Raw genomic sequence first — 17,123 nt, forward strand, 5'->3', positions numbered from 1 at the left:
GGTCCTGCTGCCGCGGTGCCCCCGCGCTCTGCAGGGAAAGGCCAGCCGACTTGGCACTGGGACTGCCCTTTCTGCGGTCTGGGAAGCGCTGCTCAGACTGTGGGGCGGGACACGCCACGCAGCGCGGAAAGTGCAGCATTAAAAGATGGGAAGATGACTTACGGGAAAACAAGGACAACACTCCTGACAGTGTTTCTCTTGTCCATATTGAGCCGGACAGGACAACAAACACGGAGCATTTTAGCTCGTCCAAGTAGACAAGAGGATTGTCAGTCCAATGCAGCTCTCGGCTCCCTGAACTGGTGTGTCTGAAAACTAGGAGATCCTAAAGATGCAGGACCTCAAACATATGTACCTGGGAGCCCCCATCTTGCATTGTGGCCAGTCAGCTGTCTCTCCCCAAAACACTTGAATTGCTACTAGTACTGTGGTGGAAACCAGCAAGCTAGCATTTCTCATCATGCATATATATTGATACATATACATATATATATACATTCATACTGCATTGTGTGAGTGATGTGTGATTTTTTTTCCCCCTTTCTCCACTATTATACACTGCCATGTTGACCAGATGAGCCTCTCTGTTTCCAATATCCTTTTTGAGTTACATCTTGCCTTCTCTGAATGCAGAATTCAAGACTGAATTGCATTCCTCAATTTTCAAAATTTGCTCTATCAGCCTTGAAATCACTAATCTGGAACTATATTTATTCCTCAGCTCCTTCCAGCCACACATTCAGGACTCCTTGCTACCACTGAGCTGAAAATGTCCAATCTGTTAGACTCAAGTCTTGACGGCCCCATTCCTGGTCATCTGATGCTCTTGAGCAATGTCATGGGCTGGGGTGGTCTTAGATGGTTTCAAATCCTCATCGTTAGGATGGCTTAATGTCTGCCAAACCAGCCTTCATGGCACTGCAGCGTGTCATAGCAGGCTGTGTGTGACACATGCCCTTCTAGTGTCCCAGATGAAGTTCCTTGCAGCTGTACACAATGTCGGGAGGCAAGCAGCAGCTTGGAGTTCCTTAGCAAGCAGTTGTAGCTGTGAATGTGTGCCGTACATGCCCCAGTGCCAGTGACCACAGTCACTGCCATGGCCTCAGCAAACTTCTAATGTGTGCACAAGACCATGAAACTGCTGTGTGTGAGTGCCATAATCTTGTGCCCTTGCAGTGCACCCTCAACCACCCACATGGGGTCTCTGCACTGCACATCCCAGGCTCATAAAACAAAAGGGGAAAGTGGGGAAAGAGTTACCAGCTCCACAGCTGTACATCTGGGTAGGTGCTCCAAGGACGACAAATCCAAAACTGTGCATGACTCAACACCTGTCTTTAACACCATGGAAACCGAATAATGAGTCAGAAGTGCTTGCTACTGTCTTTACCTCACAAGGTATATACTTGAGGCACCCAGGCACTAAAGGCTGCTGCTGCTGCACATCACTGACTGTACTTGGCAGTCATCAGAGTATAGAGGCAGCACAGGCTGAAGAAGGAATATTTTATGACTTTACAGAAATCTCTGAGAAAGAAACAAGTTTATCAGAATTGGAGAGCATTTCTCAGGGGTGAAAACAGGTCACAGGTAAACAGAAAGCTTTGCTTTTCATTTTCAAGGAAAATACCTTTGGACTCCAGGTGACTCCAGCGATCAGAGAAGGAACTTGTGATAAAGCCCAGTGGTGACTTTGGAGGCTAGAGAAATGGCCAGTATCCAGCCAAAAGCAATAATGACCAAGCAAATCTTATTGCTGGAGCACACTCAGACAAAGCTAGTTCCCCAGTTTGGCATCTCGCTGCACTCAGGAAGCACCGCATTTCACTACCCTTGTGCCACACAACCTGCATCCCACCAGGCACCACCCAAATAGCCCAATGATTCAGAGAGCCTAGCAGCAGCAGCAGCACTAAAAGCTTTGTGAATGATACCCTCTGCGGAGCACATGCCTCTAAGGAAGACCTCCAAGCCTCCCCTCACCCTCTGTGGATGGAAGAAATGACTCACCATGAAGCTGAAGGCACTGTTTGTTTAGATTCCACTCCTGGATGCTCATTGGTGAGAAATTATAATGGACTAAGTTGCCGCATTGAAGTTCTCTGATATCACAGTCCTTTCCTTCAGTATGCTGTGCATCCTCTTTGCTTCTCTGTCAGCCTTACTGAACTCAACATTACCATTTCAGATTCATTTCCCATGGAAGTAAGGCCTCTGCTTGGCCTCTCTCAGTTGGGATAGTCCTCGTCTCTGTGACTTTTTAACTTAGCTTATTTGAGTTAAATCTGACAGAAGAATAGAGGTCACAAAAGTAATTAAGATCCTTAATTAAGTAATTAAGTTTTATAAAACAATTCATTTGAGATAGAAGAAAGTGGGGCTGTATGTCTACCAGTTCAACTCAGGAACCTGTTGGTAGGTAGGAGACCTCAGGGCTGTTATGGTGTAGTCAGATTATCTTCAGGAAGGGGACTACAAAGAGAAAGGAGAGAAACTTGCATAGGTGTACCCTGAAATAAAAGAAAATCTTAATACCATTCAGTTCAAAAATCAACCTGTTGAGAGAGAATTCCATAGGGAAACTGCATTTGATGAGATCTGTTGCTTAGAGCATTTCCTTTTCCCCTTCGCTCTCCTGTGTACTCCTGGAAAATGTCTAGTTTCCCTCCAACAATTCTGTATTTTTAGCGGAAGTGCAAAGAATGCAAGATAAAATCTGTTTGCAACGTAAGAGAGTATTAGAGAAAACCTCAGTGAAAGGCAAACACTGAGTTTTTCTGTTTTTCCTTATACTGCAGATACATTCCTTTTAAAAAATTACACAGTAAATATATTTGACTCCTAAATGGTGGATCCTGGCACGATTTTGCTCTAAGTTAGCAACATTTGCAGTGCCTCCCTGTGAGCAAACTCAGAAGCCTGCAGCAAGGGGCAGGATGCATGTGCTGGTGTGAGGCACGGATCTCTGGCAAGTCCTGCTGTCGGACCAGGAGGCAGATTCCCCCTAAGGGAAGCTCCATGTTCCACTGTCCCTCCTCCACGGGTCACTTCTGCTGGCTCAAGCAGCCTCATCCACCTCTGCGGTACCAAAATCCCTCTGGGGCTCCAAGCTATCATTCAACTTCCTAATGGCTTGGGCAGGGCTGAGGACGAGCGAGGTGCTGGCGGCTGCTCCCCGGGAGCCGGGCCGTGCCTGCTGGCCCGGCGGGGATGCGAGCGGGCCGTGCCCGTTGCGTCACCCTCCGGGGCGCCCCGGCTGCCCGTGCCAGGAATTCCTGCGGCTGAGTCACGGTCCCGCCACGCTCACGGCCCCAGCGCGCCAGCTGTCGCCCCGCTGTGGGCGGGCTCCCTGCCTTCCCCACCGCCTTCCAGCCACCACTCAGGGCTCCAGGAGGCTTCCCGGGGGAAGCAGCACCGGGGATAAGGTGGGAGAGCTGGGCTGCGCTTCCTCAAGCCGCGATGCCGGCTGAGTGCTGGGATAGTTCAGCTGGGTTAAGCAGCACCTTTCCCTGCCAAGCGGAGCTGATTATTTTCAGCCTGTGCAGGGATGTGGCTGAAGAAAAGCCTTTTTTTTTTTTTTTTTTTTTTTTCTCCCCCCCCCGCTCCCTTGGAAAGCTCGTCAGCCGTTCGCGTTCCCTGGACGAGCTGTCTATGGCTGTACGCCAGAAGACCGGGCAGAAGGAGGCAGTAGGAAGCAGCAGCAGCGTAAGCCCAGTAGGGCCAGCGTGGATGCTCGAGGAGCAGCAGCCACGTGTTTTTCGGGGCAGGGTGGAATTCCCCCTCTCCCGCCGTGACTCTCAGTGCTGGTCACTCACGCGTACCAGTGAATCATAACGCCGGGCAGTCACGGGCTTGTCTTTGGTCAAGGGACAATAAAAGAGAGATTTAATTAAAATGTTATGTCTTGTAATGACATCATTCTAGGGATAGTATTTAAACATAGCAAAAAAAGGAAATAAAGTTCCTCCTGTGAGAGAAACATGGAAACTAATGGCAGAAAAATGGCTAAACAGAACAAAAAATTCCCCCGAAGTCTAAAATACAGGGAAACTTCACTCAGGCTTATTAATAAAAACAGAACATAAAAATTGGTTGTACATAATTAGCACATATTCAACTTTCACAAAGATTTGCAGATTTGTAGCACTAGAAAAAGTAACTACTATTTACTCTACTTGCCTTTGTAATCCTTTTATGCCCTGCAAAACTTGTTTTCCCCATGAGCAGTTTCTTGCCAAGTCTCTTGCTTCCTGTTGTTCACAGCTGAGATAAATTTACAGCATAACAGCAGGTAAGGAAGGATTTGTAAGATCATCCAGTGACTGTATCAATTCAATTTAATCACCTTTTTTTCAGACAACTTTTTCTTCCATGGTAAAGACAGTTTTGGGGTTGTTTGGGTTTTTTCTTTCACTTCTACTTGTAGCATTTTTATTCCAAAGTCCCAAAGCTCATTATTAAAATTATTAATGAAGTATCCCTGCCTGATGATGAGTATTATTTGTCCTGTTTGATGGGCTGCCTGGGGTCACCCAAAAAGGCTGTGGTGAGCCCAGGCGCAGAACAGGCAGGTTTGTATCCCCATTCCTTCCTTAAACCCTAGACCGTCCCTCCTCCTAAGGAAGGAAAAGTAGGTCAGGCAGAACAATTATTTTCTAGAAACATCTATTTCAAGCAAACAGCAAGGTCAGGCTTTCCTTCCCAATAAGCATCCTCTGACAACACTAGGTTCAAGGAGTTTGATGCTGGCCATTATCTCCAGCTCTCAGGGAGAGATACATACCTGTACATATGGTTAGATAGAATCCTGGCTATACGGCAGACGTGGATGCAATATGGTAGATCCTGTCTAAAGAGAGGAAATGTAAAAAGCAGCATCATTTTCTGGGAGCACAATAATTGCTGTATGTCCCAGAATAATGCTTATTACAGTGAAATGGCAAGAAGGGAGCCAAAGTGACTTTTAGAAAACCAGGTGTATGTAGCTGACCTCCAAGCTGTGTAATGGGTTTAGGGGAAGAGCTGCCAGAGGGCTTTGTAAGAATAGGCTGTAACAATAAACAAGATACAGATTTTATTATTTAAATATGCTAATAAGATAAAAGTCCATAAATGTTTTCAAGCAGCTAAAAAGCAAGGGTGTAATTTGCTAGATGTATCAGTCACCTGGAAAAACCTGGATAATCCCTTTATGTCCTTGTTTCATACATGTAACTCTTTCCTATAAAAGGAGCCAATGGCAGAGTCCCCTAAAAGTGAAAATCTCTTATACTAAGAGCATGCCAGCTGTGAAAACAGTATGAAAAAAACTGAAACGTACTGCCAGCTTGTTTTGGACTGAAGTACATTGCATTTAATTTGAAATATGTCATTTTATCCTCACTGTCTGTGAGTGCAGCAGAGGAGCTGCTGCCCAGAGGAGGATAACCCATGGGAAGTCATGCCTGGGAGCTCCTATTTAAGTGCCTTTCCCCCAGCCCACAGCATCCGCTCACAGCTGCAGACGAATCCAACAGCCTCCAAACTCCTTCCCGGCACTATTCAAGAACATGCATGAGTAACATAGAGGAGATGCTGCTAACAGTTTTGCTGATTTCTGTCAGGAATTTCTAATGGAGCTATAAAACTGGGATGCCTAAGGTTAGCGGGGACATTAATCAATGCAATGGTCCCAGGAGGTGGCTCTCCTACAGCAATTTCATCCCTAGCTAACCTTTTCAAGTTTATGGCAAAAATTCACTGCCTTAGTCACCAGAAGAAAGTTGTCTCTTACTACAGTGGGTGTTCAGCACTGTCATACTCCTCACTCAAGCCATGTGTCTCTAACTGCTGTAGTGTTCTTTTGCTATGCACATGCAGCAGCAGCACTCAGCAATTTTTACACTTTCTCCCATGTCTTAGTGATAGTCCCTATGCAGAGAGTCTACAAGTTTGCCCTTCCCCAAGCTTTGGAATTCAAATTCTGCTGCTTCTTATGCTAGAATTTCAATAGACTTGCCATGGCACAGAAGGAGACATTTTTCTTTCTTTTTAAAATCAGAATGGAGATAAAAATATGGCCTGTTTCCTTACTCTGTGCTGTAGCTCAACAGGTGGATCTTCATTTGCTTGCAATATTATATTTAGTATCTAAATATAACAGATCTTACACAAAGAAGGAGTAAGGACAGCACTAGTCTTACCCAAGTCAAGTCCACACCTACAACTCTCCTAGCAGTATTTTCATCTTACTTAGGTTTCTGAAAACTTGTTGAGCCACAGAACAGTGACTCCTCTCAGCAGAGGAGCAGGACAGCTGGAAAGGGTCATTTCTTGAACTGCTTCATCCTGGTTTGAAGGAGGACAACTGCCAAAAGTTAGGATGCGGTCAGACATCTCAGCAGATGATACAATTTAAATTGGCACACCTCCAAGAAAAGGTAGCAATGATTTCCAAAAGCTCTTTCCTTTCAGGATAGATGCTTACAGACCTTGAAGATGCTGGGGTTGGCTGGCACATGAGGAGTATAATGATTCAACTTTGTTATGTTAGTTTTTACAGAAAAGACCCCCAAAAATGGCCCCCTGAGTCAGCCAAGGTTCCTGGTGGGACAAGTAATCCTTGTTTTTCTGTGCCTGGACAAGTGCAGAGCAGCACTGTACACAGACTGTACACAGATTTTGGGCACTAATCCCAAATCTTGCAGCCTTGGCCTGATTCTGCTACTAACCTTCATCACTCCATGCTTCTCTTCCTGCTGGCGTTATGTCATCGCATCGGAATGAATTCCTTGGAAAATGGACTGTTTCTAATCATGATCAACACTTCTATGACATTGCAGGTCTGATTTAAGGAGACATCTTTGCAATACAAAAAATAATCACCAGCAAATGATCAAATCCTCTCCAGGAGATGGAGGAAGCCATGACAAAAGTGCCAAGACTGGGAAGATTAATTCATATGGCCTGTTTAGATTGCAAGTTGCAAAGGCCAGACAAAAAAGGAGGACACTTTTGGCTCTGCAGTTTTAGTACTCTTAAAATTGCTCTAGACGGACCTCAGAGTCAGTTTGCAGCATTCCATCTGAATTGAAGGAAACTGTGTTTGATGAAGGTTGAATCCAAGGACTGGTTCTAAGAAACCTCCTAGAAGCAACAACTATGGAAACAAAAAATGCACAAACTAAACCTATTCAAGCATGGCAAAGGCCCCTCACAAAGTGTGGTGCTTAAAAAGTTTATAGTACTTTTAAAAACTGTTAAGTTTTTCTTTTTCAGATAGCAGTCTAAAAATAAAACATGAGCTAAGCCTAACATGCTAAATACACGAGTTGAGATCACTTTCTGGTGCTTGAGGATGGGCTTTAGGATGACTGAGGCACAGGAATATTTATAATCATCGCTGGATTGTGGGACCTGGCGGTCAGCGCAGAAGTGTCTTCTGGTGACAGCAGCTCACAAGTGGTGCCAGGACTGCAGAGCCCAGCATGTGACTGATGGTGGGATCTACACAGGAATGCTCACGAAAGGCAACTATGAAGCCCTGATCCCACAGGCAAATCCCCACACTGCCTAGTGTCAAATGCAGAACTGCCATCCAAAACCCAAACATTTTAGCATCCTGGCTCCCATTTCTGCCATTTCGAACACAGGATTCACAGCAGCCACAGCACTGCTTGTCTCTTCAAAATCCTCTCCAGGTTAATTTCATCTGTAAGGTGCTTGAAGGAGAAAAATTATAGATTATAAGACAGGTTTTTATAGGATTGTTATTTAGAAACTACCTATATAAAGCCTAAATAAATTGGTAAGCTAAGACTAGCAAATTGATAAAGCTCAAGTTGGACTACATGTTATCCTAGCAGAGCAGGGTAATCCTTGTAGAGGATTCCTTCTAACTTTGTTACAAGGGAAATTATGGCACAAACATGCCATTTGCAGTCCCTTCACATGGCAGAGTTAAACCAGGCAGCACACAGCACCAGAATAGCTCTAGAACACGATGCTAATGCAGCAGCATCCATTAGGCAAATGAAGACCCTTTCTTTCGTAGTTCTTTGAAACCAACCTAAGAAAAAAAAGGCGAACAACAGCAGAGAAGAAAGAAGGGAAAGCTGATCTTCCATGGCCACTGGCCAGCGCTTTGGAGAGTATGCTGTCATGTAGCATCCTTGTAGGAAACTTGGCCCAATCAAACATTTCTATCATCAAAAGCAAGTGACCTGAACAGCTGGATAAACCCTGTGAGCAAGCAGGGGGCTGCAGGCAGAGTGCTGGAGATTGTTGCCTTCTACCCCCTCTGGCAAAGGCTGTGGGACCTCACATGGGCTGAGCACCTCCAGCCTGGCCGGCTGCTGGCTGTACCCAGAGTCTCTTGCAGGGCAGCAGATGATACAGCCCTGTCTTTGGGGACCCAGGAAATATTTTTTTCCCTTCCTTCATACCTAAAAAGAATTTAAAGATGGAGTTGCACCTAAAAAAGTAATTTAAAATAATATCAGCAATATTCCAGAAAAGAAGCACTACAAACCCACTCTATTATATGGTAGAGAAACAAACCTAAAGTTGGCCTCAGTGCACTTTTTGGGAAACATATGCAGCCCGTGGCTTTCTGCCCCTGAAAACATTTCAGGTGGAGCTCGTATTGATGCCCATTTTAATGCATTCCAAAATGCCTTCCAGTACTGGAGAGCCTGCAAGAAAGATGGAGAGGGACTTTTTACAAGGGCATGTAGTGACAGGACTAGGGGGCATGGCTTCAAACCGAAAGAGGGTAGGTTTAGATTAGATGAGAGAAAGAAATGCTTTACTGTGAGGCTGGGGAGGCACTGGAACAGGTTGCCCAGAGAAGTGGTGGATGCCACATCCCTGGAAGTGTTCAAGGCCAGGTTGGATGGGACTCTGAGCAATCTGGTCTAGTGGACAGTCTCACTGTCCATGGCAGGCAGGTTGGAACGAGATGATCTTTAAGGTCCCTTCCAACCCAAACTTATGGCTGTATGATTCATGAATGATAACCATTGTTTTAATAGTCAGTGGCTTAGAGCATTAAAAATTCAAAACTTTGCATATGTATGTACTCATACATCCACAAATACAGACACATTTAGGGATGGTGCTACATCCGCATCCCTATTAAGAAACAGATGGGAAACAAGGTGATCATTTGACTTATCTGTCTTTATAATTGTTTTGATTTGCAGCACAAGTCATTTTACCTTTTGCATCAGATTTAATCCAAACATTGTCTTCAAACCTGAGTGCCCCAAAAATGGGAAGCTTTCTTATTGGTGGTAACTGGAGGTTCTCCAAGGGGTTTTTTTTACGCAGGCCTGATACTGGACATATACACAACTGAGCACCTCAAGGCAAAGTTTTAGTAGAGCACTGTCTATGGAAGCAGCAATTTAGGGGAAGCAGCAAATTAGGAATGCTGATGAAGGGCAGGAGAAAGAACACATTACTTTGTAGCAGGCTGAGAAATCTCAGAATATCTCCTTGCAGCAGGCTGGGTAAAGCACCAGGAGCCCCTCTGCAGAACTAGACCGAGAAGTCATTGTTGTGAAGATCAAGGTGGCAATTTAGCAGTGCAGGGGAAAAGATCTCCTGGAGTTACAGCCAAATGTCATATGGAAAAGTACTTGCAATCATCTGGACACTGCAATTTTTTTAGAGTGAGAAGGCCTTTGCAGGGTAGAAACAGTCCTTGGTAGCCTCAAGAAGTGTTAGCTGGAATTGCTGCGATCAGTTATGACAGTGATCAACAGTAGGTAACATGACCAATGTTAGATATTACTTATTTGAATACAGATAAAACTTGGAAGAGACAAGATCGCTGCACAGTAAGGGTTAATTCAGTGGTTACATCAATGATTCGAAAATCAAAAATGAGAAGTGTAATCTCCTATATCATAAAGTACTAGATTATCAGTGCAGCAGCATGTTGGGCAGGACTGCAGTGTGGTCTGGTGTCCCCAGAGACCTGTTCCCTGCACATATCCATAGAAGAATCTTCACTTCTGGACTGTGAGAGTTGCAGGGACGGCCAGTTGTGGAGCACCTGGTGACTGCAGCAAGCGGAGTGGGGCTGTTCGAGGTCTAACAATCTCTGCCTCCCTATAACTATGTAAGTTCAGGCTGGTTTTCAGCTGCTTCCTATGGTTCTTATCTTTATGGTTTCTAATGCCCGTATTTGCTAAGATTGCTCTAAGGTTGTCTTTCTTTATTGTTAATACTAACATTAAAGTGCTCTCTCCTACAATACTTTAAATCTCAGCCTCTGCAAAAGAGTCATCCAGCACTGGGTGCAGGGGCAGTGGCCCCAGCCCAAATTCCTCACAAAGAAGATTGCTGGCTCACGTCTGTCACATGGGCTGCCACCAAAGCAACACAAGCTTTCCAGCATTGTTAAAGGCTTCTAGAAGTTAAACTTCCAGCAGGTGAACCTGACACTGCATATGCCAGTCAAGGTGATCACCTCCCTCCTAATACAGGTGAAGGGACTTGGCACAACATCATCACTGCACTGGTGTTGCTAGCTGACACCTAAACCCAAACAGCCAGTATCAGCTGGACTGCAACCACCACAGAAGGCTACAGCCAGCATTTGAAGAGGCCTTCTCCTTTTGACCTCATCCTCCTTGGGCAGGAAGGGCTGCTTCCAATAACAGCAGTCACTGTAAGGATTGGTTTTCTGCATTTTTGACAGTCTGGGTGACCAGGAGGTGAGCAAGTTGCCTTGAGGAAATGCTGAGATTTCCTGGAAGAAAGTCCTTTGGGTTGGAGTCCAAAGGAACTGACTCCACGGTTATTAAAGAGTTATGTTCAAAAAGCATCAGAAGAAATTGCCTAGGGTAGTTACTCAGCAATTCCTAGCCCTGACACAAATGAAAGGGGCAGAATTCGCACAGCAGGAAAACCAGCTGGTAGAGCAGTATCTGGATCCATGCCAGGGCTAATATCTATTGGAGCTATCAAGAAGGAAAAGACTTTCACTGTTGCATCTTGTTAAAATGCTGCTCGGAGGACAGATGCTGACCCTGGAGCTCGAGGAAGCCTATTTCATATTTTCCTGAAGAGCCTAGTACAGCCTGATTAGTTTGAATCCAAGGTGAAGCTGTTGACCCTATCCACTTCGACACCTTTGTGAAAAACTCCTGCTTGGAGCCCCTGGACAGATACTGTACTGCCCTTACCCTGGTTGTAACAGGGTGATCATGGTAAGATACGGATTTGTTGGGGGAAAAAGGTGGATGAGGAGCATGAATGTTTCAGCCCCTAAGACAAAGAGGGAGATGGGAAGCAATTCCCCTTTTTCCAAAGGCTAGCAAAAAACCCATCTTGACAAAGCTCAGAAAAAGCGTCGCTGAAGTTTGAAAAAGCTTCAGTGAAAGTACCAACTCAAGCAGCCTGCTGCCAGGAACAGAGGCCTTGGTTCATGCCCTGTGAGCACCACTAAAGCCAAGGACAGGCAGATGAGCACTGCACATATAGCAGACATGAGTATTTTAAGCACAGCTGCTCAAAGGAGAAGTGGGTGCTTTCCTGTATTTTGCCCTCAGTGTGTATAAGCGAGGCCTTCAGCTTGCAAAACTTAATGGCAAATTGATAACTTTGCTCATTGCACAAACACCACTGTCACAAGCAGAGATTTGGGTTAAACTGTTCCCACTTGCTCTACCCAAAATCTCTACTCAAAATTATAGTTGTGTTGCTGAGGGGAAGCCATTTAATGAAATAACCCTGGAGAAAGAGTAATAGGAATGAACAGCTGGGAGTAGGTTTGGGACAGAAATTATTTAAATTGCATCTGCCACAACTGGACTTGTTCAGCTCACCATGGCCCCCTCCCCAAAAGGTACTCACATTTAAGTCAATGGGGACTATTCATATGAACAAGAAGTAGCACAACTGTTTATGCAACCTGCTAGTCAGGACACTCACAACCCCTCAGGACAGGACAGATGCAGGGATATCAGGTACCACTTACACCCTGCAAGGAAGTCTTCTGCTGCTCACATTCCTTATGCAATTTAGCATTCTTTGCTGTGGGAACAAGAGAGGTGTTGGCTCTGAACAGGAAAAGCTTCCACAGAAACTGTGAAGTATTAGCATACATTTCTGAACAACATCCCCCACCATTCTCATTCTTAATTTTTTTTTTTTAATTTTAAAAAACCCCCAACCCACAAATGCAACACTTCAAACTGATCAGTCTCCTGTCTATTGCCATCTCTTTCCTAGGCTCAAGGAAACGTCCATTCTTGCCACCTTTATGGCAATGTAATCACTATAGCAGCCAAAGAAAACCCACAACCTCATTGCAAGTAATTGTTAGGTCTGGAGTGTACTCAGGTGTTAAAGCTCCGACATAACCTAGCACAAACACAGGGAGAAAAATTGCTGCAGCGGGAAGCCTCATGTTTCAGCTTTTGCTACCCCTCACTCCTACCCCCAAACTTATCCTCCATACTTTTTTCTCAGTGTGGCATATCTCCAGGTGAGCAGGACTGGTCTAAAGCTATTGACTCAAACTGAGTTTAATAAATTTAAATTAATAAATATTGAAAGTAAAACAATTAAGGATAGTAAGGATAGTTTGAAGAAGCTGCTGGTCAACGAAACAAATATGTGAGGTTTTACACTGTTAAAGATGCAAATTAAAGACCCAAACAACTTATACTACTTACATTACTCCTTACATGCTGATGGACATTTGCATCTCTCAGAAACCAGGTATCGCAGTGGCTGCAGCTGCCAAAAATGCTGGCTGGGGTACTCACATTGGAACCAGATTCTGCTGTGTGGTCTCCAGCAACTCATCCTTGTAAGGTAATGGGGAAGGTGGTGTAGCAGTACAACTCAAAACGAAGTGCAAGCTCAAAATACTTTGAAAAAATGTCTCATTTTATTTGTACACTTGCAAAGTTGTATGTAGAAACTTAGAGTACAGTCCTGTAAATTTACTCATTGCTAGAAGAACTGTCAGGGACACAAGAAAGGTATTTATTGATTGATCATCAAGTTAGAGGGGAATAAACAAACAAAAAAGAACCCCGGAAAAAATTTAAAAAGTTATGGAACTCTTTCTTTGTTTTTGTTGGTTTTAATCCCCGAGTACAAATTTTATAAATACAAAACAAATTCACAAATTACTTTGAATACTAAATAAATATCTACTTAATAAACTCAGACTGAATACCTCCAGCCAGCACTGGTACAGTACTTAAAAAGATATGCAGTTGTACTCATTCATGTGTAGTGTTGAGAAGATATGCTCACACAAGTTTTAAAAACACACAGTTTCTTCAACTGTGCTACAGCAGAAGATTTTCTCTGAGTTGATAAAGCCCTCAATACCACAGCTCCTACAAAATCTAGAGGATGAAACAAGGTTATTTTGTGCAGGAAAAAACAAAGTACTTCTGGAAGATATCTGGACACATGAATGTATTAAAAATGTACAAAACCTCTGTAAACCAGTACATCTATCAAAATTATTAGACACTGAATAAAACTGTAGCAAAGGTAATCTTTCCTACATTCTCCTGAGTGCTTAATATTACAATGAGAATATAGTGCAGGCCACACTTCAAGGTGGTTAAACAGTTGTTATTGCTTTAAACAGACATGACGACTGCGTAATTTAACAATTCATTTTAATGAACATTATAAATTCCCTCAAAAAATCCTTTGGAAGGCAGAGGTTAGATTCGTGACTTCTTTGCCGCAGGAGCGGTGTGGTCCACATTACCAGATGTGACTGGAAGTCCAAGCTTTTGAGCCTGAATGTGGAAGAAAGCTTGAAGTCTAGTTCCAGCTTTTGCTTCACTTGTGTTACGAGGGTTGTATTCAAAGCAGTTTGAAAACATCAGCTCAATGTCTTCAATGAATTCAGCTAGTAAATAGAAGGAAATAAATTAATTTAGCATGTCTTAAGTCATCAGAGAACAGTATGCTAAAGCAGTATGACACCACTGAATTAATACAGTGATCCTACATAGAATTGCAACACAAAAATGTCTTTACATGTGTGTCGAGTTCCTATCATTGTATCGGTGCAGTGCCATGTAAACGTTCTTAAATTTCACTGATTATCAATACAGGAAATACAAATCAAACAGGAACATTTTCTAATTATTTCATCAGTGACACTCACTGACATCAAAGGCTTGAGAAATTACCAGTTGTTTCACAGCTGCTCATTTCCTATCTATCTTTACATTGTGTATTTTGGTAGTAAAAGAACTATGTTCAATGGACCTTATTTAAAAAAATATTAGTAACTGCTCTTTAAAAAAACCCAAAACAAACTCACCACAAACCCCGAAACCAAGCACAATTTCAGATTTCTAATCATCTAACACACCTTATTTTAGGACAAGAATTTAAAATGAGAGAACATGGTTCAGTATTCCTTTCAATAAACAATACTTACATGCTAACTTATATTCACATTTATTCACTTTTTCACGGATTATATTTAAGGCAATAGGTTTTTTGATGATATCATAGTAGTCTGGTACCTAAAAAAAACAAACAAAAGGATTCACAGACAAAGAAATGGAAGCTTAAAATTCTACCTATGTTAATCAAATCATGTATTAGCAGAAAGCATGTTTTGTTTTTAAATAAACAGAGGAGTCCTAGGCAACCACCTTCATTTCCTGAATTGAATACTAGTTTTCAGGTATTGCTTTTTCATTTTTTGCTTCATTAAAATAGCAGACCACAACAACCATTAGCCAGCAATTCAATGGATAAATCTAATCCTAAATACCCTGTGAACAACTGTAAGAAAATTGCATGACCAGATAAGCATTATGGTGTTCCAGTTATTCCCATCTGTCAAGCACAAAAATTACTTCCAAGATTTTAAAATTTTTCATTTTCTTGTAACATATTACAATATTAAAAGCTCTTTAATCATGAATAATGACAAATTTGACTCCACTACTATTCATTGTTTTGAAGAAATGGAATTGAGAAATTCCATTTACTTGTGTTAAAGACAAGGCAGTGAACCCTTCTACAGCAAGCAGGACACTGTACACAAGTATCAGAGATAAAGAGCCACTAAGAACAATGTTTATGGAGGAAAAGGACTGTCTAACTTTTAAGTGCACTGGTCATTTGGATCACAAATTTTGAATTCCAGTAAGCATCAAGCTTAGGGTGACTGTCACACTCACAAAGCAGGGCAGGGAAGTAAAAGAAAAAGGTATCTGATCCAAATGTGACTTCCCCCACCCCTCCAAGGAAAGATATCCACATGCACCATCATGTATGTTTTAAAACCAAGTTTTTGGTTATGGCCTGTAACTTTACTCTCTATCAAGTGCAACCTGCAAATAAACCTAGAGAAAGAACTAGTAGAGAAACAGAATTAAATTGGCACATTTTTCATTCCTTTCCCTTTAGGAGTGCTGTTTATGTGACTACTAAAAAGAAAGGTAGTTTCCTCTTTCTGGCATGCTGTGCACTGACCGTTCAATGTATTCTTTACAGTCTTCAAAGCAAAATGAAAATTTCTATCATGATGAAGAAAATTTGGTTCACTCAGGTATGGATTTTTCTTTCCAAACTATACAGGCTATCCCTTAGTGATTGACTCAGGGAAACTGGAACACACTGAAATCTAGCAGTTTCTTTTCAGGATCAAAATTGAGTTGAATTCTCCATCTTTTCTTGCATTCACTAGATTCCTGCCCTTTCCAGCATAATTCCAGTACTCTGTTAGGCACACACTAATCTCCATTTCACTGAAAATTTCTCTCCTCCTCCGCCGCACTTACATCTTTCATTCATGTTTGTACATCATTCTCTTTGTCCTGACAGATCGATCCTTCCAACTGTTTAGAGACTCGCTCCTTATGGGTCCCTTCCAACTCAGAATATTCTGTGATACTGAATTCAGAATTTCAAGTCTTCATTTAACAGCTATCACTATTAATTTTAATAGAGCATTTAAGCACCAACTACTAGGTCCTGCAAGAATGTGCAGAGTTGCCCCACAGGGCTTGGAGAGGACAGGCACTTTGGAGGATCAGATAGTCCCAGTTGCCTTACAACTGACAAGCCAGTGCAGCCTGCAGAAAAGCAGCTTTGGGAACTTCAACTGTATTAAAAACCTCTCAAGCAGCACTTACTTTGGGCACCCACTTTACCATTCAGTACTTTAAACAAGAGGGAAATTAAGAACAAAGCTACGAAATCATCTTCTTACTGCATTATAGTTAACATCAGAGTGAAATTGTTTCTTTCTTGTTATTTCATTGGAGGTTTCTTCTCAGAATATCTTGCATAAATTGAAGATTAATTCAACTAAATTATTAATTAATAACCATAAGCTTACCTTTAGCAATTCTGTGCCCTACTTGATTGGTTGGGTTTTTTTTCAAAGCAAAGCATTTCACATTTTTAAATGCCTGATGGAATGCATATTTAAAATTTTGCCAATAGCATGTCAATCATAGAAGTTATTTCTGGCACCAAATATCTGAGCTGAAATGCAAGAGTTCTCCTGAATCCCATTCCTTAGCTTTATCCCCCTGTTTGGGCAATGCTATAAATTCACAAGTTTTAGTGGCAGCAAACAGGACTCTCAGCCATTATTATTCCCTCTACAGTTCTTTCAGTTACCTGGATTTTGGAAACCAGTTTCATGAAAGGCCAGCTGTCATCATGTCGTACCAGTTCCACTATGAGTTGTTCAAAAGCTGAGAGTTCATGGACTCCCCCTTGACGTCCTGAACTTCTCCTGTTCAATATCTGAGGAGATGATTCTGGAAAAAAAAAAATGACACCCCACCAGATAAAAATAAAAGCCTGACAAGTAAAATTAAAAAAAAAAAAAAAGAAAGAAAAAAAAGAGTGAAACACCATTATTCTTGGGTACTAAAACTGTAGTTTAAGAGCCCAAGGCATGTAGTTTGGCTTCAAGTATAAACTATACTACAGCCTTGTTATTTACTACTAAAATGTCTCTCTTGCCATACAAAATGCTAAGTACCAGGACTTAGCTGGACTGCATTAATTTTGGAAATTATTTTTTTTTCACTGATTTCCATCTTAAAACAATTTGTTAAACACTTAAAAAGCTCTATTAGAAAAAACCAGAATAAGCTGTCTACTCATAACTTTTA

The 17,123-nt window shown here is 42.4% G+C and overlaps 1 protein-coding gene across 1 annotated transcript in view; it reads right to left on the bottom strand.

The window, feature by feature from the left end:
• Positions 1 to 12,864: 12,864 nt before the first annotated feature.
• BAZ1A (bromodomain adjacent to zinc finger domain 1A) overlaps positions 12,865 to 17,123 on the bottom strand; it is a 58,535-nt gene continuing 54,276 nt past the window's right edge. Inside the window, exons 25-27 of the mRNA XM_029964082.1 lie at positions 16,621 to 16,763; positions 14,417 to 14,504; positions 12,865 to 13,876 (exon numbers count right to left, since the gene is read on the bottom strand). Of these exons, the coding sequence (XP_029819942.1) occupies positions 13,686 to 13,876; positions 14,417 to 14,504; positions 16,621 to 16,763 (422 nt within the window). The 3' untranslated portion in view covers positions 12,865 to 13,685. The remainder of the gene's footprint in view (positions 13,877 to 14,416; positions 14,505 to 16,620; positions 16,764 to 17,123) is intronic.

The sequence above is a fragment of the Manacus vitellinus genome, unplaced genomic scaffold (genome assembly GCF_001715985.3).
Source record: "Manacus vitellinus isolate BGI_N305 unplaced genomic scaffold, ASM171598v3 scaffold_6_pilon, whole genome shotgun sequence".
NCBI lineage: Eukaryota > Metazoa > Chordata > Aves > Passeriformes > Pipridae > Manacus > Manacus vitellinus.